Source organism: Gymnogyps californianus, chromosome 8 (genome assembly GCF_018139145.2).
Source record: "Gymnogyps californianus isolate 813 chromosome 8, ASM1813914v2, whole genome shotgun sequence".
NCBI classification, from domain to species: Eukaryota; Metazoa; Chordata; class Aves; order Accipitriformes; family Cathartidae; genus Gymnogyps; species Gymnogyps californianus.
This window is the reverse complement of record NC_059478.1, coordinates 14047007-14073186: the sequence shown is the minus strand read 5'-3', so window position 1 is coordinate 14073186 and position 26180 is coordinate 14047007. Positions and strand designations below refer to the sequence as shown.

Genomic DNA, 26180 nt, shown 5'->3' with positions numbered 1-26180 from the left:
AACACAGAAATACCACCAAGGAGAGCCATGGAACCACCAAACATCTCTCTGTGCTACCATGAATGAGATGATAGATAAACAGAACATTTTAAGACACAACCAGGAGACTCTCAAGCAGGAGACAAATTTCAGGGAACAGCCCCAAACTTTAGAAATTGTAGCAGCAGTAGCTAAAGGATGGATAAAGTCTTGTTAATGAAATAAAAAGAATGCTGTTTAGAGAGTAGAAAAACATGAGACAAACTCAAAAAGAACTAGATTATGTTTTGCTTGGCCAGACTTTGAAGGACACATATCATTAAAACCATATATGGCACAGTACTTTGTTTAAACTTTGAGGGACATTCTAATTGCCTATTTTCAACACACACATTTCTAGCTAAAGATTCAAATAACTGAAGATAGGTACAAATGTACCCATGGTGGCTGCACAGTAAAAGAGAAAGCAGAAACCTATCCCGAAAGAAAAGACTGTAAGCTTCTAATTTAAGTAAGAGACTTCAGACTAAATCTAAACCCCCAGCAATTACAAGAACAGCCTTACAAGAATGTAACTGATTTCTCTGAATAAAGCAAGAGAAAAGGTGTGCAATCAGTTAAGTAAGGAAACCTAATCACTGAAGGAATACAGAAATGTACAGTGATATAACAAATGGTAGAAATGTTGCTGTTCTCAGTGCTGAATGTTAAGATTCAGCCTGTAAACTGACTTTACAGACAGCTGCACAATTTCTTTTGTGAGTCCAAAGCTATCTTTCTTCTTAGTGGATCTCAGCTGGAATTGAAGCACTGACTTGCCATGTCAATGTAGGAGATTTCAGTGAAAAGTTTGACAGAGGATCACTAGCTTCCTTTTTCATCCTTCAACACAGGAAAAAAACTCCCAGAGAAAAGTATTTTTATTTAAGTCATTCTAGCAAATTCTGTTAAAGTTATATTCTCATGTCTGTGTTGACTTCACATAAGCTTGACTTCAAGAAAATTGTAGGGTTATTTTTTGGGTTTCTTCAATTAATCTGCTAATTCTGATTTTTAAGTACCAATTTCATTTTGCTAAGTATGTCTTCATCCAACGTTACAGACTCTTCCAACAGTTGCTAACCAAAGAATAATTGCATTCTACCACATCCCTTCCCATCTCTTCTTCCTCTATAGGGCTTGAAAGAGAGGAGTGAATTGTATATACAACTGCAAGAGGTATACGGATGGAGGAAACTATCACTGAGGAGGAACGGCTAGAGTAGGAATTATTTTGCCTTAAAATAGTTACTCTTTGTCATGACTCAAAGTTTCATCTTCCTTTCTGAGTGGCTAATAACCTTTGTGACAGAAGAATGACATAGCAGGAAATTTTCAGAACTATCATTTTATTTACCCCTTGGATAGCCTGTGCTCCTTCTGTATTCCCATGGGAATGGTCTTAATCTCTCTTTAACAAAATTTTTTTGCAGGATTTAATATTTAAAACTGTTTAAAATATAGAGGACATAATATATATAGAGGATATAATATCATAATAGTAAACAACTTCAGAGATGAAAGGCCCCTAGCATGCTTCTCTTCTATTCAACATGTTACTTAATGAAAATGATTAAAACAAATATCTCCCTTCATGCACATATCATCAACCACTGTACTTATTTTCAAACAGCTATGTACAATCATTTCAGCACGTCTGAAACTTCAGACAGGTCTTTTTATTTAGCAATTGCACTGAGTAAAACAAACCAAACACCAATGTTTATTTATTGTGCACTTCCCTCCTTGACAACTTTTAAAATGATTACAAACTTTGCAAGAACAAGGCAGGGCCTGTTGCCTTAGTTTCTATTAGAATCTAAAATCACTTGTAAAACACTAACAAAACCTCAGTTTATCTGCTTTTATTGTATTTTTTTGCTGAATTATTTTTACTTATGTATATTAACATTGCACATATTTTGACAATTTATTGCCAAATACACATATTGTGGGATTTGGTTTCTGACCTAAGAAAGAAATACAAATGAAAATTGAAAGTAATTATCCCACGTGGAGACCAAAAATCCTTGTCCCACTCCAGATAAGGCATCTGTGGAATTCATCTTCAAATGGAAAATAATGTCCCTCAGATGTGCAAACTGTATTGAGGACTACAGGTAAATTAGGCTGTGAATACCAAACATATCACAGTGGTTGACCCATTAAATCATCCCAGAAATTTCCCCATTCAAAAGGCTCATGTTTCGTCATGTCCATGGAAATGAAAGATAACGATACCACAGTGTTACACTCAAAATTCATATTTCCTCTCTTGATACCTATGCAGCTTCTCAAGCATATGCTCTGCTTAAAGCTAGGATTACAACTCTGGACATTTATGGAGCACAGATGTTCTGTATATGAAGTAAGTTAACTACTGATCTGTATTTTCTTATTTTTCAGTTTTAATTTAAATTTGACAGTTTTGACTGTTGTATAACAATATTATAAAAGAAACTCAATAGTGTAGATTTAGAGAAGCTTCATTATTAGCCTGTAAAAATAATTGTTGACATAAGGATTCTACCTAGAAAGGCCTCATGATTGGCAGTCACATACTTCCTTAGAGGCATTTTACCCTTCCTATATGTACTTCTTGGCCAGTAAATGATGGAAACATATATGTCCTTATTGCCAAAGTATGTTCCAGTTACTGGAAAGAGTAATAAGTGGGATAAACAATATAACAGATTCATATTACACAGAAAACTTTCCAGGTCCATCTCTCCCTCTCTCAAATACTGTTAGCATGCACAAATATCTGTAAATGTTTAAGAGAGACAGAAATAAAATGATTCAGTATCATACTACTCAACTTTCCCAGATTAATTCTCCTAAATCTCTCAAGTATCTCAATATTAGGCAGAAAGACAAAAAAAGCAAGCCCCTTCCAGATACAACACAATCTAAAGGATAGAAAAACGCATCATATCTTCCAGCAATAGAGACACTTCCCTGTTTTTTATTTCAGCCTATCCTAACAGGTTCCATAAATCGAAGTTTCTACATTATACCAGCTTTTGCCCTAAAAAATTTATTCTGATTTGCATTGAGCACTTCACTCAACACAAAATCACTCAATTCCATTTGTTCAGTATTGATTCTTACCTCAAAAACTTCTTCATCCAGAATCCTGGTTCCAAAGACAGTGATGCCATTGGTGTCCACAACTGTTTTGTCACTTCTTTCAAGTGGTTTTGTAGTTTTTTTGTTACAGTCAACAATCATTGTAACACTTTTTTTCTCCACACTAATAGCTACTCGATGCCACCTATTAAAAAAACCCAAACATAATTCTACTGTAATTTATGTTTTTAAAACTAGGTCATTGTGTTCTTATCAAGACAGTTTATTGCAGATTGTACACCAATCAAGTCACAGATAAAATTTTAAATGTCTCCATTTATTTCCTTCTTTCATACGTACACAAATATACACAATGTTTTGTCTATTCACTATATAACTTCTGTCCCTTAGTACAAAGGAATCCGATCCATAGCTCATTGTGAATATCCTATATAAGATGAAGTTCGCTGACCTTCTCTGAAGCTTTACTCAGAGAACTTTAGTAAACTCAAATTAGAAGCGAGTGTACTGTTTACATTTTATTAGATTGAATGATCTGACAGCAGGTTTTATTTTTATGAATGTGTTTGATTTTTCAAATTACTTAAGGAATTACTTGTGCAAATATATTTAATCCAGCATCTTATTCTTTGTTATTTACATTTTACTATTTGTTCTCTGTGATCAATCACCAAAATTTTACCATGTTCTTTTGCTTATTTGAATGTATCCCATAGCTACAGAGATTTTTCAAAGATGTACAACAGTTCCAACATAGATGCTTTTCCAGATACATATACTTACAAATGCTTGCCAATACTCCTGCAACAATAGCTTTGCCTACATAAATATTCACCAAAAAGTGAATGAATTGATTCAGAATACTGACAAATGATTTTATTTTAAAGACATTTGAGAATAAAGTTTTGTACAATTTGCCCAACTATGCTATGTTCTTTATGAGACTTTATGATCATGACAGACCACATTAATTTAGTGAGCCTCTCTGCTATGACAACTTAAATATCTAAGAGCAAGAGCAGACCACTCTGTAATCTAACACGGAGCAAAATATCAAAGAATCTTTGACAGACCAGGGCAAAAAGTGTCGAAGTATGTCATATTAGTGACTGGTAAGAGGAAGGCTGGAATCAAAGTATTTTAGTTGGCATTTGTAGAACTAAGGTTGTCTAAATCAGAGAGACAGCTTAGATCATTGTTACAAAGAGCTTCTGTATATCAAAAGGAACACCTCAAAGCTAATGGAATCTGACTGCTAAACAGTATCACTGAGCCAGAACTCTAATTCCATGTTTTCTCTGGAACGCGGTTAAACATTATCACTATAAAAGCAAACTATCCATGCATCCTCAGGCACATTACACTGTTTACACTTTTTAAATATATCTCATTTTGAGACGAAGATTGTTGTCCTAGATCCTTCATAAAACAGCTGAGTCAGAAGAAAATTGTCTGTCTATCTTTTGCAAGCATGTAGAAGCTGAAAGCACAAAATCATAGCTCACTGTGGATAGGAATGACTCCAGTTGATTTAGAAGTTGTATAGTCTGACTACAGGAAATTGCACCAAACCAAGTTCCTTTTGATTTCTTCATTTTTATCAGTTTCTCAACATTTTGGGTGAATTTTGAAACCCATGTCAAAGCTTTGTTATTTAGAGGAAGTCAATGAAAAAAAGTTTGCTGCTTTGTTTTATCACTCCTTCTGCTAGAGAAATGGATCAGATTTAGGTTTCATGGTATAATTCCATTCTCTGGTAATACAAGGGCTAGAATACAATTACTTTTTTCTTTTTTTTATCCTTTATTGCTTTATAAACATATTTCATTATAGTTGAATTTTTGCCCTTCATTCTTGACTGATTTGTTTTCTTTTGATTTAATAAAATTTCATTCTGTGTATCTCTGAAGACTGTAGCTGCTCTTCCTGGACTGCAGCACAATAAATAAAAAGCCTTTGAAAGAATGAATGACCATTTGCAAGCACTAGAATGACATTCCCAGAGAACGCTTGCTTGTCTACAAAGGGAAGTTAGGTATAAAAAATTAACCACTGCATTAATAACGCAATAGGTGTTTAATTGCCTTTACTGAGGGTGCAGTATAAGTCCTTGCAGCACTTCAGATTAATTGTCCAGCTTATTCTTCCCTGATTTCTTTATATATAGACATCTCAAACCATCTTATTTATCTGCTGTTTTGGTTCAGGATAGGAGAAATTCTATGCTGTCTTGTCAACTTGTCTTCACTCTGCCTATCACCTTCAAATGGACAAGACAGCCCTTGTAGTGAGAATATTCCTTGAGTCTTTTTGAAAACAGTTTCTTTCTATATTGCACAGGAAGAATCTTCATAGGTTTAGTTTTGGTGGGTTTAACTTATATGACTATTTCTTCACTTTTGATTTATAGAAATGGCAAATAAGAAAGGTGGTTTGTTTTTATTTGTAGCTGTATACACCGTTTGAAGCTGGAACTGTATTCTGCTGCAAAGGTTCTCTGATTTTGTACAACAGCAGTCCAACTAGCTGGAAATTGTGTTACTGATTTATTTAAATATTTAAGATAACTGTTTGTAAAGACCATAATCACCTATACAGTGATCTGTGGTATTATTTTTCATCTTAAAATTTCACACTTACTTGCCATCAGCAATGTTGACTGTTCTGAAAAGAGGATAATCTTCTGGGGCAGGTTTTCCATTTTGGTCTTCAAACAGGAAGACAGGGGATCTACCAACTTCAACACCCACTTGCTGAATTCCTTGCTCATTGTAGACAGACAGAAGGAAGGACTGAATACCCTTTTTAGGTTTTACTGTCATTAATATTGAAAAATCTTCTGGAAAATCTCCACCTGTAAACAAAGTGATATATACAGTTACAAATTCAGAAAAGATGAAACCATTCTTTGAAGGTTTACATTTTTCTATAAGCATGGAGGATCCCGCATACAAGCTGTTGGGGTTTTTTAATTCTCCAAAATGAATACATAAAAAATTACACAAGGAAAATTTTTATCTCTTTTTTTCTTTCTGGTCTCGCTTTAATTCCTGAAAGATATACCTTAATGGTTCTTAAAAACATGACTTGTATATCTATTGTGAACTTATGTAATAATACAATATATGCAAGAACCATGATAGTTTCACATTCAATATTTTTCTATTCATCTTCTCTTTAGAAATCTTCTAATTTAAAAGCGTGCACTACCATTTCACTCAACAAAGTATCCATATTATAGCAAATATGTTCCCAGGCACTTCATCTCCCTTGATAACCACTTGTTTTAGTTTGTCTCTCACAATATATATTTGAGTCTTTCTAGAATAATATTGTACATAACATTGAAAAAATACATAACTAGTTTTATTTAATAGGTGCTTTAGGCAAAATCAAAGAACATTTAATTTCCATTTATTCCCTGATGCTTTCTCCTTGAAGTAGAGATTATATATCAATCATTGTTTCAACCTTTACAACTAAAAATACACAAAATTAAAAGTGGATATAGCTTGTTTATAAAGGAAGGACTGAGGCTTGTACTCAGTACTGCTCCTGTTGAATCTGGTGGTAAATCTGCATTTCACTGGATGTGAAAGGCTATTAGGCTTAATAACAAATGAAGTGTAAGACTGAGATTCTAAAATTCAGAATATACATTGGATTCGTGTGGCTTCAGCTGCAATTTGACATGCAAGAAATAGAGGGATTAGAATCTAATCATAATGTTGGTAATAAATATAACTGCAACTTTGTGTGCATGAGAGTGGGTAAAATGTTCTTAAACATTTTAACAATATATTACAATAAGTTTTAATAAAATAATGTTACATTTTTGTAATGAAAAAAAGTATGTAAGACTTCAACACCGAAAGCTGATTTAGGAATTGCTTCTTCCAATGGAGAATATAAGATTGTTTCCAAGACAGGTCTTGTGGGAAAACTCTTTCAGGATTCTAGAGAGTCTTCCATGAAGACAAGCTATTGATGGCATTAACTCTTTAGTTACAATATGAAAACAAAATGCATAACATCTTCATTGCTTTTTAAATGACATACTACTCTTCTAAAACAGAAAAACCCTTGTCTTACACTTATTATATTGTCTGCTGCAATGTTGTTTTATGTGCTTTCTACCATCTTTTCAACTTTTTTTGTAGAAGGTTGTTGAAACACTGTAGTAATATAGACTACTTTAGGGCTTGTTTTGACATCTTATATTGAAGGGATGAAAGCTCAATAAATAGGAAGCATTTCATTTACTATGGTGACTCTTTGGTCAAGCTTTTTAATGACAAAGCAAAGCTGCTAGTTTACAGATTAAATTAAACTATACATTATACCTTTTAACGTCAGAGTAAACAGATGACAAAAAAAGGAAAAGAAAGAGAAAAGATGACTGTCAACAAAGGCCAAACTAATGATTTGAAAAGCACTGAACACTTGCCCTGTCCGCACTGTTAATCTGAAAGATATGTTGAAAATGCTTAAGGCAGGCAACACTAATTTAGCTAGTCTGGGCATGTGCTTTTCAAACAGATAACATCCTATGAAAAAAAACCTGGGAACTTTCTAAGAAAGGTGACTGAAAATGAGTCATGTGCTTCAGTTCAGTAGTTTCTGTTATCACTGTTATGACATAATATTCCCAAATGTTTTATCTTGCACCTACATTGTGTAATTATAAGTAAATTTCCTCCAAACACAGTTTTGATTTAAAAATTCAAAAAATTAATGACATTCTAACACGTAAAACTTTATGTATTGCTATGTATATATAGTTCTCGGACACACTTCTGGAATAGTTATCAAATTGTTCTCAACTACTTTTAAATTTCTTGTTTATTGGTGTGGTTCTATTTGAACAATAACCAAAAATAACAATAACAATTGGAGGGAAAATCACTAGAAAAATCTTTGTATATATCTGGGTTGACACTCCTGTCATTCCTATATGCTTTTGTAAAAGATAACTAAGAGCATATAAGCAAATAGTACAACAAAAATCTAAGCAGTTACCTTTACAATTATATAATGCCTTCCAGTCAGTGAAATCAATGTCTATTATATTCTGGGAAGTTGGCAAATATTATTAGATACATTTTTAAAAGATGGATATATTTATGCTCCCAGCTTTTGCCATTCATAGCTCCCTTTGAGCTACAGTAGCTAAAAGATACTGTCCTGGTTTCGGCTGGGACAGAGTTAACTCTCTTCTTAGTAGCTGGTACAGTGCTGTGTTTTGGATTTAGTGTGAGAATGATGTTGATAACACTCTGATGTTTTAGTTGTTGCTAAGTAGTGCTTATCTTAAGCCAAGGACTTTTCAGACTCCCATGCTCTGCCAGCAAGCAGGTGTGCAAGAAGCTGGGAGGGAGCAGAACTGGTGCAGCTGACCTGAACTAGCCAAAGGGGTATTCCATAACATGGAATGTCATGCCCAGTATATAAGCAGGTGGGAGTTGGCAGGGAGGCGCGGACTGCAGCTCGGGAACTAACTGGGCGTTGGTCAGCGGGTGGTGAGCAATTGCATTGTGCATCACTGGGTTTTTTTTCTCCCCCCCCCTTCCTTTTTTTTGTTATATTCCTTTTCATTACTATTATTATTATTATATTTCATTATTACTATTGTTAGTATTATATTTTACTTTAGTTATTAAACTGTTCTTATCTCAACCCACGAGTTTTACTTTTTTTTTTCCTTTCCTCCTCCTCACCCCACTGGGAGGGGGAAGGGGGAAGCGGCTGCGTGGTGCTTAGTTGCTGACTGGGGTTAAACCACGACAGATACCTATACTTCCTGATGAGTTATAGGAGTTAGATGAAAGCAAGCACAGGATGCATTACAACTTGTATTGTTCAGCTAAAATGATGTTTCACAACTCGATCTTATCTTGGATATCTTCTGTAGTGTTTCCACTACTATAGAGCACTAAGAAAAAGGGACATGATCATTCAAATATCTTAAAGAATAATCTCTGAAAAAGAAGGATTTCTTGTGGTGGGGAAAGGATGCCTGTTCCGCAAGATTCAAAAGGAAGTAATTACCATAATCACCTCCAAAAAATTGTTTCTGGGTTCTTTACTGAAGTAGAGGATAGCATGACATTTTCCTGTATTAAGCAAAGTTTTGTGGTGGCTTCTTTTTATACTGTGAGTGAGCAATGCTTTTTATTTGTCTCCTGCACACAGAAGTGTTGCAACAGATTGGTAAAATCGAGCAAACTCATTCCAGTTGTAAAGCAGAAACTGAAAGCATTAATAAGAAGAGTACCTAAATTAAGGCAGTCAAAGGCTATAGAAATTTAGATGTCAGCCAACAACATGAGGTACTTATTTGTTCTGGTATTCAAGAATCATATGAACAGTTACTACTGCAGCTGCCAGATCTCTTTATGCTACGATTTGATTCATGAATAAGTACAAGTCAATCCAGGCTCTCAGACTTCCAGCTCTAGACTCTGAGGCTTTGATGTAGCAGACGGTGCTTGTACTGTTCTAAACTTTCAAAAATATCAGTGATTTGAAGTCAGTTTAATCTTCTGTCCAGTTGTATTTGAATGTTCATTTAAAGTTTTTTTGTTGTACCACTTGGCTTCTATGACTTACATTGTAAAACTCAGAATATAAATGTTGCAACTTACTACACTGTGCAACTTGTGCAGTTTTTCAATACAATGGATCATTTTTGCATTTTTTAAAGAAAGAGCAGCCCATATTCTGCTAACCTTACTTAGGTGAAGTAGTAATTAATTATACACATAGTCACACTAATATCAGTAAGACATTGTAGACTGTAATGTGCCATTCAGTGAATGATATTTTCAGCTGGATAGCTCTGTTAACTATATGCAACTTAGTTGAGAGGATATATTAAAAACTGAAGAACTGTGTTAAAAAATAATATAAATATTATATCTGTAGTAAATTTTGTTTTGATCTTCTTCCATGAATAAAAAAGTAAACTGACGAGTTAAGTGAACATGTAAGTTACGCTTGAACTGTGTATACCTGTTTCCCATGTTGTTCTGGGAACGCATTATTACTACAAAATAATGTATGTTTCCCCCTTTTATAGATCTTGGATGATATCTATATGACTGCTATTTTGAAAGACAAAAAAGAAAGTCTTTTTCTTTGCCAGCATCTAATCTGTATGTTTATAGATAGACTTGTTCAAACTCTGCATGATGTATCAAAGCAGAAAAATTAAATGTTCCACAATTTTGGTTTTTAATATTCTTATTATCATTTTCCTCAACAGTTCAGGTCAAGTGACAAGTGACAGCAAAATAATGGAATAAAAGTCTCTCCTCAACATCCAAAGAATCTTTTCCAAAATGTAATTATTTCATTTTAGAGAAATTTGAGAGAAGACTGAATCACATTACCTGCTATCCACAACTAGCCTTGTTTAGTCCCCCAAATACCCAGATATTCCTAGGTAATTCTTAACAGATGGTACTTCTGGGAATGATTTTGCAATGGCCAACCACAACTCATTTCTACCACTGCAGCATTGCTGCAGGAAGTACTGCTTTTAAATGGACTACTGAAACTGGAGGAAACTTGCCGAAGCCACCAAATAAGCTTTCCATCAGAGAGCATCATGAAAGAACAGGTAATATGACCTACAGGCCAATTCTGACAGCAACACAGAATTTGATGAAGAGCTTCATAACTGAAGCCAATAAAAACTGATTCATTCAGTAGATAAAGAGCACGTCCTGTCATTCATATGCAGGCCCAACTCTAGGGATAACAGAATTGTTTTGTGGTACTGATGATGGACTACATGCTGTGCTTTAGATACCATAAAAACACAGGCAGTAAGATAATTTACCAAAGTAATAGCTTTCTGACAATCTTACCTGGGTACAGCTGCTTTGTTGGGGCACTCAGCTGTGCAGTTTTTGAAACTCTGTAGGCGACATCTGATCCTTTTGAATCCCTTCTGTTTGTGCAAAATCCTGCTGTTCTTGATACTCCTTCTGGTGAATTGTGAAATTCTAATGCTTTTAGCACATCAACGGGTTCAGCTGACAAAGAAAAGAAAAACAACAAAAAGAATTACTCATCTTGCATCTCTACAGTATGCAGCCTCTAAAAAGGATATTAATTTCATTGCAAAAGCGTATGTGTAATCATAGCAGTAGCTGCATCCTATTTTGATTTATTGCAGATTACTCCTACATCAGATTATTACTTTAACAGGATTATTAATTTTTAAATATAGAAGAGTTCATCCCATCCAATGTAATTGTTATGATCAGATTTTCAAACTACTTGACTACACACTGAAAATCAGTGTTTCCCAAATGCAGAGAATCTTGGTGATTGAAACTTACAATACATTCTTTTAATGAGTGATTTCTAAGAAGTGGAACTGATTTAAAAATTTGCACAAAAGTTGCAGAAGCATTCAGCTACTAATAATCTGCTATCAGAAACTTGTCTGTTGCTAACATTAAAATATATTCTGATTACATATGACTGCTTTCTCAGGCACAAAGTGATAAGGAAGAAATTAATCTCATTTCTCATCCAGTTACAGAAAGAAAAATGTACCTGCTTTGCCCGCAAGGAGTGAATGAACTGAATCACAGTCTTGCATTATTTCCAAGTTAAAATTCAAATGGACTTGTTTTGTACTTTAGAGCCCAAGTACAATCAGGTTGCATTTATGCTCAGTGCCTAACAATTTAAAGTTGAAATCCAGAGCTGCTACTGCACTGATATTGATACAAAATTGTTTATATATATTTTTTTATACATATATATATATATATGTAAAGCCAACAACAAAGCCTTAATCTAAAAAAGTTGGCAAAAGGGCCAAGTGCTGAATGGACAAGCACTTCAACAGAGGCAGTGAGAAAACATAGTTTGCCTACTGCATATCTTTTCTCTTAGAAAAAATTAAGGTGTTCATTCTCATACTCCCTACAGATCATGGCTTCACTAATTTATTTTTTTGAGTGGAAACAGAATTTCAATAGACCATTTTTTCACTGGGACTATTCTGCAGTTTTTATGTTGGCAAACTCATAACCACTTTATCTGGAAAGACAAAGTTTTACATGACTTTCACTGTTAAAGCTGAGAAATGCGTTTGGTAAATCTGATCCTTCTTCATGTCTTTGAACTGCACTGTGGCACTAACTATAGCTAATTTATTCTCTGTTATTATTCATTTTATGTGTCAACAAATATCAACTTAAGGCCCAAAATTCGATGTGTGTAAATAGTCAACTATTTGAACAACTATTTGCAAACAACAAGTGAAAGAGTGTAAAAACATAGGCAAAGTGATATTCTAATTACAGTCGCTGATGGAAACATCTCTACCTTCTTTTCTTACTATTTGTACACTTCTAGGCAGTGTTACTATTTTTTTGTCACTGCACTATCTCAGAATTCACTTTAGTATATTCACTATCAATAACAGATGCAAACAAAGTTAAGTTTAACTAGCTCATCCTATTCATCTCCTGGCATTGCCAAATATGAAGAACTGAACTTTGTGGTTAAACCTATCTTTGAATAACACCAAAAGTATATTCTTTAAAAACAAAATCTGAGATTTTCTCAGTCAGCCTAGAATGCACATAACTTCTTCTTACTTAAAATATATTCACAAGAAAATCATTGTGAGCTTCTTTAATTTTTTTTCACATCATGCAACTTCTCATTTCCCTTTTCCATCAGATCGTGTTATCAAATATAAACCCAAGAGCCAATGTTTGTTGCAAGCTAATACATTTTGAATGAATGGTACCGTATACACCTGAATTTACTTAAAATCTACATATCCTGCAGATTCAAGAAATTATGTTTAAACATTCTCAAAAAAAGTTTCAATAATGTGCAAATTCTGAAACATTAGTCTTACCTCTCTGTTAACTACCAACTAAATAATTTTAATGGATATAATGTATTTTCTATAGGTATTCCACACAATTCTAAAGTTACTACCATACAGAAGGAACTGCCACACTTTTCTTCTGGTAACCAATGGCTATTTTTGCAGTACCTATAATAATTTGAACCAGTAAAGTAATGTAGAACCAGTTACTGGAAATATTAGTAAAAATTCCAAGTTGCTGTATAAGTCAACCACTGCTACATTCCTTTTTCCTTTGCTCTTTTCTATAATTTGTACCAGATTCTTCATTATTTTTTAGAATAATGGCTGTTCTTTGCCTGGCTGACTGGGAGAGTATTCACCCATAAACAAGATTATTCATTACTCCCCGCTAGTTCTGCTGCTAAAAAACTTCCAGACAAGAAACAGAATAATAATAGAAGAGAACAATCTTCAAACCACAAATTCCAAATAATAAGAACAAACATTTTGTTAATAGTCCATAGATGACATTTATTTCCGCAAACTGTGATTCACAAAATGTAAATAGCAAAAACACTAGTCAGTTTACAAGGATTTCTAGAAATGTAACTTGTCATAGAAATGACAAGTGATATGAAGCAACTTATGCAAAAAAAGTAATTAGTCTAACTCCAAAGATAACATGACTGACTTACTAAATGCTTACAGATCACAAGTAACAGAAACTGCTTCCCTAATTTATATAAAATATTTCAGATAGCCACTTTGACCAATAGTTAAAAAGTAAAGAAGTTCTTTAGAAGTCTTTAGATAAACCAGGTAGGAATATATAAGATTTCATATGTTTCTTTACAAAAATTTGCTTTTGATAGAAACCTACATATCTTTCAGTCTGTGAAATAAACAGACTGAGTTTGTGCCTCTTCCTCATAAATGTTTTTGCAACATTTTTGTGTGTGTCATTATTTAACCTGGGCTTGACTCTCATCAAATGCCCAGATTAGGATGCAACCAATCCTATATTTCATCTGGGAGGTAGCAGGCCTCAAAGTCTCCTCACAGCTGTTATTGCCACCTCCCAGCTGAAAACAGGGCTCACTGTAAAGCATTTCTCCCCTACACTTCTCCTGTGTCATGCAGAGGGCTACCATATATTGGGGTTTCTGCAGAAACACCCTCTTTTTGCTAGTGGAAATTCTGTCTCTGTGAATTTCAGGATTTTTTTACATTTTCTGGAACTATGGCAACCTAGTTGGAGCAAGTGTTCAGTAGCCCTGACCAGGCTGCCATGACATTAGTCTCAAAATTCTTGATGAGCTCACTGTGCGTGTTCAGATGATCTGCTCAATGCCTCTACAGAAAGCACTAGACACAGTTGCTCTCAATATGCCACAGAGCACACACATGTAGGAATCCAGTCAAAAATAAACAGCTCTTGAAAAACAGCAGCGCTTAGATCCTAACTGGTTAGAGGTAACCTGTTTGAAGCACAAAGGATGACAAGAAGTCCTCGCACAGCCAACACTGGCCTGCTTAGAAGACCAGGGTAGGAAGACAACTCACAGAGTCAGGGAAGAGCATAGTCTGGAAGCTATCAGCTGAAACTGTGGTTTCTCTCTGCCAGTTTCTGTAGGTTCTACAGTGCTCAATGTCACTGTATCCTGGGAGCTTCAGCTCTTCCTGAAAACTGCCTCTTCTCTAGCATTCTGCTCCCACAAAATTTCTGGGAATGGTAAGAAATAGCCAGAAACAGCACCAGTGCTAACGCCATGCAGTTTGCCTGTTTGCATGGTCCAGAAATTAAGATTGCAGCTTGTATTTTCATGGAGCAACATTAATGTAACCCACATATTGGCAGATCTAGGGTCTCTCACAAGAACTTCCTCACAGTGCATAAAGCAGCTTGCCTAAATGATTTTACCTTCTAGTCTAATTTCCTTGGATAGTTTTCTCATAAGAGAAGTAAAGAAAACTGCAGATTAATGATATATGATGCAATGCTTTTGCATCCTTCCAATTTGATGCTAAGATTTAAGATGGCAAGGAAATAACCAACAAATAAGCATCATGCAAACAGCTCTGTTCACCAGTTCCTGGGGTGCAGTTGTTTCTCTTTATGAAACTTAGACATCAGCTTTGAAAACTCAACTCTGTTTGCCATGGCAAATTTGACAAAATACAAGATCCAGACCCTGAAAGTGGGTCCCTTCATGCTGATGTTTATGGCCACATTGCACTGCTGCTTGAAGGCCACCTCCTGCAGGCAAGCCAGACAAAGCCACAAGATAACCCTTTGAAAAGAAGCCTGTGTTCATCAGGGCAAGCCTGCATTTTTCAGATTAAGCTCTCCTGAGTTTCAGACTGCGATCAAAGAGCAAGTTTCCACTGTGCTACTTTTCCACTGATAGAGAACCAACTGCAGGGGATCATTCTTCTCACTAAATATTATAGTGCAAAGTTCAACAGCATATGTCCTTGATTCAAAAAAGTTCAGAGACACGTGCAACTTTTCACTGCCACTAACAGACTATACAGTAGTAGCCAGAGGAGAAGTGTTTAAAAGTGCTGGGATTTCTGGAATGGCAAAGGAGAATTCTTCAAAAATCCCTTTTTAGAAGACAGAATGGTGTGAGATGGGAACTTGAGTGTCCTAGTATCTTTCAAGATACCAAACTGTTAATCATTTAGCTCCAGCATAAGTTCCTGGTTTTCAAAAATGACGAAGGTAAAGCAGAAAAAAAAATCAGTGGTGTAACATCTCAAGACCTGAAATAACTTGTAACTTGCAATATTTAAACTGTAGAGCCAAATTCTGGTCTTCGTTACTGTGGTATGACTGAAGTACATCCATTCATTCAATGATCTTTCCATATTTATAGTGGTATGGATAAGAACATTTGGTCCAGAGCATTTCATATTAAATATAACTCCAAAGCCATATTTTATCTTCCTTTGCTTTCCCTTTAGCTTTCTTCCATAGGAACTAAATAGGAACCTTAGGGAAAAAAAAAAGACAGATTGACAGAAATATAAAATCTTCTAAGCTACTTTGAATGGTACTAAAATATCTGTAAAAGCATGTTAACTAGAAAGAAGAAAGAAAAAATAAACTTCTGTCAGCATATCTCTGCTGGAAATTAAAAGGATTCAGTGGAGTTAAGTAGTTGCAAACTGGATGCTAGATCACACTTTTACACTGCCAGGCCAGGACAGAATATCAGGAGTGAATTACATTACTTCATGTGTTTTCTGTTTGTTTGGAGAGGAGGAAAATGCATATAAAAATTGACTTCCAATTTTGGTTAGTATTTTCAAGCCTAGACTTCCTATATATATAATGATACATTTATTTCAAAGGCTATGACAATGCATTCTATTCAATGAATTAATAACCACATCTTTAAAAAATAGAATGCAATTATAGATTGAAAAAGAACCTCTGTAAAAATCTAGACTATATTTTGATCATATATTCACAGTTAAAAATATCATAGCTTTCATTTCATTCCACAATCTCTAAATTGAAATAAAATCTGTGATATATCATTCCTGTTAATACTGATACTGATACTGCACGTATGGATCAAATTCTGATGTCTCTATATTGCATTATTCCTAACAACTACTGCCATTGTTCAATGGGATTTCTTCTGGAGTTAAGTAGAAGCTGGTGAAAACAGCAGATTCATTTCCAATATGTTATAATGTCATAAATATAAACAGCACTTATACTGCAAGATTAAAGGACTTGCTTCCTTCACTTTGACTTCCTGATACATTTGAGCTGGAATCTATTACGTAATATGGCTCCTCCTTTCTCTTGGTGAAATCTGTCCATGAGGAGGTTCCCAGGTACCATAACAATACAGGTTATGATATCAGAGAAACGAGGAACCGAGAAACTGTACAACAACGCAGAAACTGAAGTCCTTTGGGCACACAGTCTGTGCTGATGACTTATTCAATATGTGACATCAAGCCTCCTTGTCTTAAGGATGGCCTCAGTTTTCAGTATAAATGCTTAGCGTTTCCACATCTCTCTATGGGAGTGCTTCTTGTAGGTGACTACATAACTCTAGGTAAAAGGATATACATTACAAGACAGGGGCAAGTTGTATCAGATGCAAGAAAATTTGCATTGGAATGGTCAGGTCTGGTTCATAACATCTGGATTTATTTAAATGCAGATGGTAATTAAATGAATGGTGTTTAATCACATCTTCTTAGATATGAACACATCTTATAAAATATGCATCCTATGTGTAACTGAGATCATGGCAAACCTAATATCGTAGTGATAGGCAATAAAATTTCTTGTTTGTGCTTCAGCAGCCACCATTAAAATTCTGCATTGTGATAAAGCCCATCTGACCCTGCTAAGGCAAACTGTACAGAACACAAAAAAGATGGATCAACAGTGCATCTAATGGCAGCAATGTCATCTTTGGAATTACAGCAGTAGGGTGTAATTGGATAAAAGGGTAAAATTGATACATATTATCTTTCTAGCTACAATCACGTTGTAAGGTTAAATATCTTTATTTTAATGACCTGGAATTTATGAAAATGTTTTGGTTCACAACAGATGCTTTTTTACAATTTTCTAGCTACTGACCAACCGCAGCGATGATCCAAAACCAAAAGAAGTTCTCCATATAGGCTTACTCAAATCACATAGGTTTACTCAAATCAACGTAGTGAGTGACATTAATGTAAATGCTAGGTATGTAAATGTTAGGCTATTAACACACACTGAAAATAGAGCTGTATTGTTTCACTTAAGCAGAATGTTCTGTCCCGTATCACTCTAAACAGCTAATGTGTATGTGTCAATAATTTTACACTTAAGCATACGAACCACTTGAGCTCCTGTTTCTTAGCATACATATCAGCTTCCACTCATAGTATCTCACTAGTAATTTAAGTCTGTTGCTGTCACAAATCAATTGGCAAATTCTGTGTCGGATTCATTTCATTGATAGAAAATGGCCTGGACACTCTATTACTAGAAATTTTTGTATTTGCAGAAGAAAAAATTTTCCGCATACTTGTGAGTGCTTCCTCAGAAATTCTTTTTCACCTATACAGGTTTCTAACCATCCTTTCCTACATAAAGCTGTATTGAGAAGCAGTTTATGGGTCAATTCCATGAGTGGCTGCAATTCCCCACTACTGTGGATCTCACTCAGTATTTCATGTCTTACTCAGATCTTAAGAGGTCAAACATCTAGAGTGATCCTATCACAGATGCATGCAGTGGTCCTCAGTAGACTTGGAATACATGCAGATCAAAAAGATATTATTCATTAAATTGAGAGTTCTTTTGACTGAATTTGATTACTCCTTAAGAGATAACCAAGGAGGTCAGAATGGACAACTGTCCTTATCTAGAAGGTCCCATACTTTGAGTTTTCTTCTATTCTACACAGAACATGCTGCAAGCCACTTAGAAGCTGCAGTGAGAAATGAATATAGTCCTGAACCTTTTTAGATAGGCTATACCAAACTTGACACCTGTTTTCTTTCTATGAACTGTACCCAAACCATTTTTAACTGCAGTTAAAGGTGCTGGTGACTAAGGACCAAACGGTTCAAGACAGACTTTTATTGAAGATAGAGTATACAGAGGAAACAATCGTCTGCATTTTCATAAGGCAGGACTTCACTGTCAGGCCTCAAAGTGAAACTCTCCAGGACTGACAGGAAAGTGACTGTGGTGGCAACTTCTGGCAACAAAATTCATTCCCATAGGAAACTGTTCAGAGGTTGACTCATTTAGACTAAAACATTTTTCTTTCTGTTCAAATGTCTAATAAGGCATAGAAGTTGAAATCATATTGTATTTAGATTTTGGTCTGGTAACTCCTGGATCTTCGTCTCTTAATTTTATGAGAGAGCTCAGGCACAATGATCCTTCCCTATTTAAAGGCTATGTTCACCTACATAATTTACAAGATGGTCCCAGATTGCGTGCTGGGGGACATACTTAAAATGCAAATAATAACAAAACTCAAGGGAAAAAAAGAACCAGCATTCTTTACTTTACAGATATACCCTAGCAAACTGAGTGTGCAACTGTTTGCTATACTGTCAATAACTTTGGCAACTGTGGCTTTTCCTTTTTCAGATATAGTAAACAGTATTTTTATAATAAACAGTATTATATATTTTTCAGATATAATAAACAGATAACTTTGAGTTATCATAATTCTTCAGCAATGCCATTCTTTTGACAAATGTGAAAGTGAAAATTTATCAGTGATGACTGCACAAATAGCCTGTAAGAGTTACAATCAATAACTCTTAATTGGTGAGATACAACCCTGGAGTAGAAAAGAGCTTAAATTGCCCCAGTAAAAAGAATTATCTGAGAAATTCAGGAAGAGTAATGTTTCTAAATTACTATTATTTTACTTCATATTTTTCCATGGAAATACGTTTCATTCTGCCAGTAATCTGTTCCAATGGAACCACGGCAAAACTAAAACGTAAGAGTGTTGAAACATTAATCTTCAGTTCTAAATGGAGTGGTTTTTTAAAGTTTAGTCCAGTTTTATTTCACTGTGACAGATCATTTAAAGAGTAGAAGCTATTATAGCCTGGTAGGCTAAAATATGTGTATTTGGTGGGTACTGATGAAGGGATTCCTTATATTTGTGGACAAGACTTTCAAAATAGCCTACCTATGGTTAGATTTCTAGGTATATATTTAGGAACTTAAATAGAAGGTACTGGCTGCTCCACAGTTTTTTGAAACTATGCTACCTATTAAAGGCATAATAGCCTACAGTTATTTAGTTTATTTACTTTTCTTAAAATTTTCAATCTTCATAAGTGCTCATTCTAAGGACTCTCCATGTATTCTATAGGTGGGTAAAGATAAAAACTATAATGAAGGTTTCTAACTGACACTCATTAGACGGTCCAAGGCTTAATGAATGTAAGAGGTGAAAATATTTTCATGAACAAGAAGAACTCATATGAAGGGGTAACTAGTCTTCAATTTCTGCTGTTGACCTCTCAGAACAGTGCCGTCAGACCAGAAAAAGGGAGAAATGTTTTTCTTTTAAAAACAGTCTTAAATACAGATTGTGTCAAAACTCTTCTACATAGTTTTATTTTAGCTACCATTTGTCAAGCTGTTTCAGCAGTTCTCCTGCTGTGAAACCTGATAATTTTTCCCCTCCTTACATTCTTTCTCCCAGATTATTAGTCCAGTTTCTGATTCTATCAACAATTAGCAAGCAGTTTAGTTTACCAGCTAGACGTAAGTTTCCTAGAGCAGAAAGAGTAATAAATGTTGCCACTTTGCCAAATTATCAATAAGGAAGTCTTTACTAGCAGTGTTAGAATCTGGATTTTTTAAACTGTTAGTTTGTTGACCTTTAGGATACAATACAAAACCCATCTATTACTAGAAATCTGTGCTATTTCTAATGTGGTAGAAATATTTTTGTTCTTATTTTTACTCGTATACACTTTTACTTATTGTGGGCAGGTATGATGGGTATCTTTTAAAAACAGAGATACATATAATTATTATTATCTGTACTTACTAATTTACTGTGTTCTTCATCTGTTAAGCATTAATACAGGAGTAAACATCCAAGAGCAGGAATTCAAAAGCGTGTTATGCCCAAAATGCTTCATAGAGCTTCCCAGTTCTTAGAAAGGACTCTGTTACCTTCCCACTGCAGGCTCTGGTCTCTGTATCCCAAGCAATGATTCCCTGCAGTTCTGCCATAGGTGTCTAAGCACCAGAAAAGGATCAGACACTCTTCTGTCCTTAGCATTTCCTACTGGCTAGCTCTGGACAGATCTTCACTTCCTCATAGGCTTTTGGGATTGGCAGTCTGAGAATCGCCTGCCTCCCAACTCTCTGCTGAGAGCCCAGACATGTAACAGCAGACTCTTCTGGGAGCAAGCATCAAAAGCATCAGTTCTGCAGTGTCCCCTGTGAAGGTTCCAATACTTTTCACAGATGTCAACCAAAGGACTTTACAGAACTGGATAATATGAACTCTCTGTTTTGCGGGCTGCAAAACTGAGTTACAGAGCATCTTCCAGGTACAAAAATGAAACCAATTAATCTGCCTAAAGTAATTATATAGTGCTCCTGAAAATCAAGCTGGTTTTTTTCTAGGTACCTAAATATAAATTTATGAGATGAATGGAATATATATTGCCCATGTATATATTTCTAGAGACATACTTCAAGGTTGTTTTACCTGTTAAAAATTTTCCTACATGTTAGCTTTTAGATGAATTATGTAATTGGGATCTTGGCTGGTGACATTTTTAGAAGAAGGTGCTATTGCAGTGCTTTCATATTTAATGATTACAAGAACTAGAAATTATCCAGATGCGTACAGGAATGCTTTAAATGGCCTATGATTGACTATTTCACCAACAGAGGGCTTGTGTGAAACTGCTCAGAACTGGCCACTTCTGTTTCCACACCAGTTATTTAGAAATTTTTCATTGACTTCCTATGCTGCAAAATCTACTAAACACAAAATAGTATTTCAAAGACAATAAAGACAGTTTATGCATATATGGGATGCATTTTCAATACTCACCAACTACTAACTAGATCTCTTTCTAAAGAGCAATCTCTAACACTCATACAGTAAAAAAGAAAAAAAACCACCAAAAAAACACTTAAATCCCATATTGAAACCAGTGGAAAACCTGCCTCTATACAACTACACACTCAGATCTTTAATAAGGTTAGCTTGCGGGCTTATTTATTTACTGGAAACATTCAGAAAAAAATAGGAATAAGTTATTTCTGGTTTTTGTTACATTGCACAATTCTGGAGTGTAACCTAGATTTTGAGACTGACATTTCATATTTGCTTTATATATTTTGCCACAAAATGTGTCTTTTTATTACTTAAAACCTTCTTTGAGACTTGATAGGTTGTACTTTCATCACTTGTTCAGCAACATTGACTACAATCAAGCACTAAAGACCTGATCCTGATTCCATAAAATGTTTCACTTGTTACCCACAAAAGATTGGGATAGTCCATCATCTGGTGCAGACCTGTATTGATCCATCAGTTTACAATATTTTAACATCTGTCTCAATACTTCTGTGGAGTTATTCCTGTTTTACACCACAGCAGATTATATCAGAACTGCAGTCCAAGTGTCTAACTATGTTGAGGCCTCTGCTAAAGATTCAAAAAGTTCTTTTTGTACAGACAGTGGAGACAGTACTTCCAACTGTGAAAATCAGCAAAACAAGTATTAAATTCTTGGAGTATCCTGTTTCTATTACCAAATCAAAAAAAGACACAGTCTAAAAATGGTCACTGCTACAGGAAGAGACAAGGTGTTCCCTCAGCAATTAAACGTGAAAGAAATTGAGCCCACTTAAAAGCTTTGTCGATCAAGGTATTTATTCAGAAATAATCCCAATAGACTTCAAAAATATCTTCTAATAAATGGAAGTTTTCAAATGTGGAACATTTGGACATTTTTCAGCTATAATCATAGGGAAAAAGCAAAACACAGCTAAGGACAAGATTTACAAATGGTGCCATTGAAAGTAACCTTATTTAATTTGATAGAGAAACAACTAAATGAATTTTCTAAATCATACAGCTAAAAACTTTCACCATACTTTCACTGATGTCAAAGGTATTATCTCCCTTTTGAGAGCAATGCAAGGACATCAGACCCAATTCTGTATCCTACTGATATCAGCAGGAATTCCACTTAAGCAGACAGCAAGGTTGTAAAATCTTGGATTTCATTTTTTTATAAACTATGAATGTTTGATAACCTATCAGATTACTATGATAATTTGAGTAAATACACAGGTAAGGGACAGAGTAGGTAGAACAGACCACAGTAATACTTTAACAATGTGACCGTAATTTGACTCATAACTAAGTTAATTTGTATTATAGACAAAGCTTAGCTGCCAGTGACATTATTCATAGGAGGATCAGGATCTTAGTTTTTTTTAATCATATTTTATAATACTTCTTTCAATTTGCTTTGCAGCAAACACTTTGCTTCCATAATATCAGCTCTGCCAAATAACTTCTATTTCACATACTGTATGCATTAACACTTTGACATAGTGAAGTCCCAGACCTAGAATTTACAAAGGTTTTTACAACCCCTTATGTGTGATAATGTGCTAAGAAGAATTTAAGTTCTGCCAGATTCTACTACTATTGTAATAACAGGGTCAACAATTAATCCTTACATTTACAGTCTGTAAACTTGGTATTTAATACTGAGTAGTACAGTTATAAGCCCTTGCAACAGGCATGTGTGTTCACCTAATTCCTTTTAAGCCACTGCTCTCTATTGTGTCCATCCAGAGGGCAAATCTTTATCACTGCATGAGACTTTACATTCTTAGAACATTAGAGATTTCTCCCAAGCTCTGCTTAATTTATTCCCCCCTATTATCAACAAATACTCAGAACAACGGTAAATTAACCAATGCTGGATTTCTTCTGAAAAGAAGCAGAGAGCTCTACAGAGAAAAGAAAAGCAACTTCTTAATCTTGCTGGCAGATGGAAACCCTACTGTTCACCACTGTACAAAACAAATCCGGGAGAGACATAATTGCTCCAATGTGTTTTAGGTATAACTTCACTTCAGTAGTAATGTCATGGTTCTTTAATTATGCTGCAACCTTGTTAGAATTAAGGGCCCTATTTGGAGGAGACCAAATACCTTTGGGCAAGACAATTGTAAAACTGAGTATGACAACAACTTTCCTACATTTTACAACTGCTACAGACACCAATTTTACCAACAATTTTTTTTTTTAGTGATCAGAAAACACCATAGCACCAGGAAAGGTTTTATATCAAAGATTATTTTTTCTACTGACATTCCAATAATAGGTGCTAGGCACAGAGATTATTTCAAGTCAAAAACACTGAATATTTGTGGGTATTCTATATGTACTTATATACAGTTAGATTTGTTAAGATATATACAAAACTGAAGTTGAGAAACTTCTTTTCTGCAGAGCGAGTAAAAAGATGTAGTTTCCTGCAGCCTGAATAGTCCTTTCTGGGATCCTTGTGAAGTCTCCTTCTAAATTAAATGCAAAGATTCACGCTCTAGAGAATCTACAACACATACCAGCCATTTTTCTGTGTCAGATGTCTGCTGCTGAAGTTGAAATAATTATTTTACCTTAGAAACAATTTAAAAAATCTAAATTACATAGCAAAAGAGACATATACATCCAGGTCTCTCTTGCATGATACTGGGAAGACTGGACCATTTCACCTGCTGATCCCTGGGACTCACAAAAACTTCAGCTAGGACCACTAGCTGAATCTAGGGAAATTGCCCTTTGATTTAATCACTTTCGCTCACTTTGTGAATATTTATGTGAGAAACCCCTGTACCTTCTCTGTTTCTGAAGGTTAATGGCATTTTGTCAAACTAAAATTAACACACAAGACTATTGCACTGTAAAATAAAGGAACAATGAAAATGTTTATATTCTTTTTCAACCTTAAAAGTGAATTGATCAGTTAAAATCAAAAGTGCTTTACATCACTAACAGTTCTGAGAAGAGATTCATACTTTTCTAGTTTAAAACACCTTTTTGTACAGGTTTAGACTAGCCGGATACATCAAACAGTTTTCATTCAAGAAACAGATCCATATCTTCCCAGTGTAACTTACTAAGCAATTACAAATAAGTAACAGTGTTAAGTGTGCATCCACAAAGAAAACTCTCCTTTTGCCATCACTAGTGGGCCCAGTTCTGCATTCCTTCTGCACCTAGAACTCCCACTAGTTTCCAAGCCTGTGTGTGGGAAGCACAAGGAACCTTTGTATTTCCCAAGATGAAAGTAAGAAGTATCTATTCTATATTAGAAACAAATCAGCTTGTCACTTACACAGAAGGTCCAAAGTATATTTTCTATATATAGCTTCATAGCCTCATTTTCAGTAAGGATTCTTAAATCTTTTTGCACTCAGATTAAGAGCTGGATTTCCATTTGCTTGAAAAAGCTTATAAATAATAAAAAGACTGATTTTTCATTTCTTGCCCATGAAATTTAAATCAGCATCACAATACTGCATTGATGCCAGGCCCTTACAAAAAATTTATAGTGTTGAAGCCATGCCATTTCGACTAAATGAGTTTATTCATTCCAAACACATTACCAACAGATTTAGTATTAAAGGTGAGGAAGGGGAAAGGAAATCAAAGGATGTCTTTTAAAATACTGAATTTTGTTTACTTTAGCCAAGCCATAAAGCAAAAATATTTTCTAAAAAGAGCTGCTTAAGAGCTGGTGGGCACTGAGCTGACCAAATATGAATCACTAGTTTTCCCATTCAGTTGTTTCTCACTTCTGTAACTTTTTCTGTCTAAAGAAGAAATAACTCAAGAGCCCAATCAGATCTTCACACTCCCTTTCTTGGTACTATGAAAGACACCTCATACTTCCCTTTCTTTTTTGTGTTAAATAAAGAAACTTGAAAAAAAGTCAAGAATTTTAGGAATCTTTTGAGGTTTCTCTACATGGAATGGATTCTGTTGTCTTAAAAAGAAGTCACTGCTATATGATTAACACTTTATATGAATACACCATGTAATTTTCTTTACATAGGGCTAGTTTATGAAAAGACAATTGAAGAATATAGGATTTAATTTAACAGAGTTTATAAGGGCAATGATTCATATGTTACCCAGCATTTTCATTTAGTCATATTGTTTACCTGCTGTAGTATGCTATTTTATTTTGTTCCTCGGTATTTTCCTTCTCCTACTTTTAAATGTGAATCATTATGTCCTATTTTATCTTTTAACTACTTTAAATAAGATTAGAATACATAAAAGACTATTCAGAAGTATCTCCCTTGTACTCTGTTAGGGAAATTAGGTCAAATTCTACTCCCTCTGTAGTCAATGGAAAAACTCTTACTGACTTCAATAACAGATCAAGCCCTAAACACACAGCTCCCTGTAGTTTCTAAGCAAATGGCATACTGTATTTCAGAAAAGTTCAAGAACTAAGTTCTTTTCAGAATACTTCTACAAACACAAGAAGCCTGTAGTTTTAGGTTTCTGAAATGTCCTTTATACAGAAGACTAGAGGAAAAGATTTTTAATATAGCTTTTTAATTTTTAATAGTTACTAAAAACAAATTAGTCTGCCTAATGTTGCTGAATATATTTCAGTAAGTACCAGATAACTTCTGTTGATTTTTCCTGGGCTG

At 34.8% G+C, this 26180-nt stretch overlaps 1 protein-coding gene across 5 annotated transcripts in view; it reads right to left on the bottom strand.

The window, feature by feature from the left end:
- Positions 1-26180, bottom strand: part of COL11A1 (collagen type XI alpha 1 chain) — a 163957-nt gene that overhangs the window by 135661 nt on the left and 2116 nt on the right. For all 5 annotated transcript variants that reach the window (XM_050900518.1, XM_050900522.1, XM_050900521.1 and 2 more), the window contains exons 2-4: positions 10980-11147; positions 5749-5962; positions 3130-3292 (exon numbers count right to left, since the gene is read on the bottom strand). In XM_050900518.1, coding sequence (XP_050756475.1) covers positions 3130-3292; positions 5749-5962; positions 10980-11147 — 545 coding nt within the window. The remainder of the gene's footprint in view (positions 1-3129; positions 3293-5748; positions 5963-10979; positions 11148-26180) is intronic.